Consider the following 4,278-nt stretch of genomic DNA (forward strand, 5'->3'; position numbering starts at 1 on the left):
AAGGATAATTTATTTTTAAGCTTTTAATATAAGCGAGAAGCTAGTCGATAGTAAACTAGGTCGAGCCTCCCTAAATATTAACGTTTCTGGCTATAGCGTTATTTTAATACTTTTAGTTTATCCGTAATAGAGTTAAAGTAAGTATATAACGTGTGACGAACCTTTATACAAAACCTCTAAAAAGGATACGGATTAAAAATAATTTCTAATAATTAATTCGGTGTAATTAAATAGTATATAATAAAATATCTCAATATAAACATAAAATACTATAAATACAAGCTTAAATTATATACTACGGAACTATTTATTTATATTAGCTAGTTCCTCCGTATATATAGTCCTTATGCTAAGCCGTGATTAGTCTCCTAAGGCCATTGATCACCTCGGCTTAGTCTACTTAGTGCCCTGATTACACTGATTACCTTTGCTTAGTTTGCTTAGTGCCCTAATTACACTGATTACTCTGCTTAGTCTGCTTAGTGCCCTAATCACACTAATTACTCTGCCTTTACTGTGATTGGCTCCCCTATACGTTCTCCCGATTAGCCCCTTATTTCCGTGGCCCCACAACCGTCTTGTACTAGGGTTATGACATTTTGCCCTTAAGGAAAGAAAAAGAATTATTTTACAGGAGAGAGGAGAGGTCTATATATAAGCCTTCGTAGGCCTACTGTGGGTCCTGTAGGCCCTGGAAGCCCCTATACTACTTTGAGGTATTTGGTAGGCTTAGGTGGGTCTAGTGTAGACTCACGGAAATCTATAGAACCTTCGGTAGCAGAGGTGCCCTGTAAATCACACTATTGTAGCAACTTACTACGTAAGCCTGTAGCTACTTTGGAAGGTTCTAGTATCCATTGACTAAGCCTTAGGCTACAGTAGCCCTGTAAGCCTTTAAGGGTCTCTTGTAAAGAATATTCTAAAGGGATCCAAGCCGGGAAGTTCCATTACTGCTTATAGCAGTACTGCCCACTGTAATATCAATCTGTAGGGCAATAAGTAGGGCACTTAGTAGTACCCACACATTAATATATCTATTTACGGTTATCAAGTTAAACTAATTTTACTTTATTAAAGTCGTCCGAAGTTATAACTATTATACCTATAAAAATAATATTTATTATAAACTTAATTCCGTTAAAATTATAAATATTATTATTTATAATACTATATTTAACTTTAATATTCTATATAAACATAAATCACTTAGTAATAACCTTTAAATCCTTACACTTAGTTTTCTAATAATCGTATTTATATATATAATATATACTGAATTATAGCTAGCGTTTAATAAAGTTATATACCTAAAGCTTACTAATAGAAGGCGCGTTACGTACGTATAATAGTTAATTAACTATATCTCTTATACTACGTAATTTTAGTGGAAAAACTTACGTATATAGCTTAATAACGTATTAAATAATAGCCTCCTCTTCGGATTAAGTAAGCTTCTTTAATTTAGGCGTAGTATCGCGTCGTGCAGGCCGGCTAGCGCGCCGACGCCCTAGAGTCTTACGATCGACTCTATAGATCTTAACTGCGGCTTGTTCGCTTAGATTCTTGTTGTTTTAAAGTACTTGGAGGGCTAAAATTATATGGGCTTCATTTGAATTAGAAGGCATCTTGGATGGTTAAGGAAATTATTGTTGAGTGCGAAGGTGTTATGTTACGAAGGAAGTGGGTCACTCGCTTATATGGGTCACTCGCTTATATGGGTCACTCGCTTATAATATACGTTATCACGGAAAGAAAGTGTAGTACATTTTATTATATTTAAGTCGACAGCATCCCATAGCTCACTACCGCGTCCATCTTTGCGAAGCTTCCGCTGCCACTGCTTACTGCTTCTAGATTTCATAACCCAAGTGCGCCTTCAAAACCTCTTTTTCGTATCCCAACAACTCGATCCTTATATTCTGTTCTTCTTCCACGACTGCGGCGCTTCAACCATCAGGACGTCATCAGCCCTTCCTGATAGCCAGATTCTTTCACGCAAGACACTCCATATCTTCTGGTCTTGCCCGTCATCATTCTCCACGCATTCTATCATCAAAAATCCATCTGATTGGCCCACTGGAATTATACCCCTGACCGAAGTCGTACTGGGGTCTTCCCCCTCGTCTTGAAAGACGTGCCCAAGATTCTGACAAGCCTCGCGTAGAGAGATTCCGCTTATCACGGCATTGCCCAGCGATGGCAGTGACGGGTATGTTGCTGAGATCCACCCCATCAATGTAGCCTGCACGTTGGAGGTCTCACCCCATCTCAGTTTGATAAGGCGTTCGATTTGAAGAACGGACAATGCAGTCTGAAGTCTCGAAAACTGGATGTTCTCTTGTGCCACACACTGCAGAGCAAGGTTCTTGATGATTTTCATGACGACCCAAATCTTGGCAGACACAGCTCTGTCAAGCCGTTCCGTCAAACTCTGCGAGCAAGAAATGGCAAAGGCTGGAGGCTGAGAGACTTGCTGTGCAAGAAACTCCATAGATGGATAAAGGAAGAGCATCATCGTTTTCGAAATTGGGAGCGTCATTGGCAACTCCTGGCTTTCCCAGTTCCTGTTCTGTTGGCCAAGCAGGCTGGATGGACCAATAGCCGTCAGCCAAAAGGCCATCCGTCGCGCGGAGCTGTGAGCAATAGTCTTTCTCGCCCAGAATATTCAACCATTGTCTTCCCGAAACATCGATCTCTGTCAGAAACGTACAAAGCTCTTTAGCCAAAAAGCATAGCGTGAGATCCTTTGACTCCGAGACTCGTTCGAGCTCGGCTTTGATCTTCTAGATAGTGTCGTTTGCTTGCTTGATGTCGTTGTCCTTTTCGTGGGTCAGGACTGCTATCTGTCGTTCTTGGCTAGCTATGGTACCCTCTGCCGCTGTCAATTGCTGATCTTTGGTACTCGACTCTTGTTGGAACTGCTTCTCCATGCTTGTGATTTTGTCGTTCATCCGTCCCAACTCTTGTTGATGATCGTCCTTGACCTTTGCGAGTTCAGCTGTTAGGGTAGTAACGGTGGTGCCGACAACAGCCAGCTCTTCGACCTTGGTGGTCAGTTCGTGCTTGATAATCCCGATCTCTTGTTTCTTATTGTTCAAATCCTGGGATTTCTTTTCGATTTCGTTGACCTTTGGGGCGAGCTCTTCATCTTTCGCCACGAGTGCATTCTTCCGTATACCCAAACTCGATGCAAATATCTTCGTACCTTACATCAGTCTCTTCCTTCATCTCAAAAAGTCGATTTTGCGTTGAATTGAGCTCATCTCTCTTCGCCACAAGTTCATTTCGCAACACTACTAGCTCCTCCAACTTTGTCCCAAGCTCTCTGTCTTTCTCGAAGAGCTGGTATTTCAGACGCTGGAGCTCATTGCTCAGCTGCTTAGAATAAAGAGTTGAATGTTTTCTGCCCAGCCAAAGAGATTATGCAAATTGGGCGCAGGGGGCAGCTTGCTCCTTCCTTTACAGCAAGGGAAGGCACCTTAGGAAGGCACGCGTGGTCTGGTGCTAGTGTACCGAAAGCTAGAGGCCTCAAAAGATTTCAGTCCCCCGCCGTTAAGGCAGCCGTCCGGTGAGAAAGGAGGAACCCACCCACCTTCAGTACTTTGCATATTCGAGCCCTTTTGGGATCTGCTGTCTCGGACAGGTAGGAGAACCATTACCTTGGTAAAGCTGGCTTCTTAACTGACTGGCATCATGGATCATGTACTTCAGCGTGGTCTCTGACACTCGACGGGTCTTACATGCTCTCGATGATTCAGGGCCTTAGCCCTGTCCCAAATTAACCATGCGAGAGCATTGCACCAACTTCTGCCGACTTTATTTCCTCAAGGATTGCGACACAAGTGACAGCCACGTACCTCATGGATGAGAGCGGGCTAAATCGACCCCTGTCGACCTTTGAGAACAGTTCGTGGCTAACATCCTACCATCATCGCCGCTGCGCATTCAGTCACTACCCCTTCTAGGTTGAGATATCTTAGGCTTTCATCCCGGGCAGTAAATCCAGGAAGCTTAGGATTCATTCACGTTCTTCAGCAGGTCGTCTGTGCGCCCGAGATGTGGTGGTGGTGCGAGTGTCAGTGCCCTCGCACAGAACGTTACCTCACTCAGGAGTAATCTTTGACATTGACGTCACCTCTAGACGACTTTTCAATGTCCCCAACTGTGATCATTCACTGTCAGCTAATCTGATACACTCTGACTCGTGGTTTGAGGGCATCTGACTATACCCCACTACTGAGTACATTCCTGACCACGTCCGTCATTCAAGTATAGGCT

General features: G+C 43.2%; 1 protein-coding gene across 1 annotated transcript; it reads right to left on the reverse strand.

Moving 5' to 3' along the window:
- Window positions 1-2,783: 2,783 nt before the first annotated feature.
- PODANS_5_11667 (uncharacterized protein) lies at window positions 2,784-3,228 on the reverse strand (the record flags this gene model as incomplete). Its single annotated transcript, XM_001904384.1, has 2 exons — window positions 2,784-3,167; window positions 3,214-3,228. 2 exons carry the CDS (start codon window positions 3,226-3,228, stop codon window positions 2,784-2,786), a joined length of 399 nt encoding a protein of 132 aa, XP_001904419.1.
- Between the last annotated feature and the right edge of the window lie 1,050 nt (window positions 3,229-4,278).

Source organism: Podospora anserina, chromosome 5 (genome assembly GCF_000226545.1).
Source record: "Podospora anserina S mat+ genomic DNA chromosome 5, supercontig 7".
Taxonomy (NCBI): domain Eukaryota; kingdom Fungi; phylum Ascomycota; class Sordariomycetes; order Sordariales; family Podosporaceae; genus Podospora; species Podospora anserina.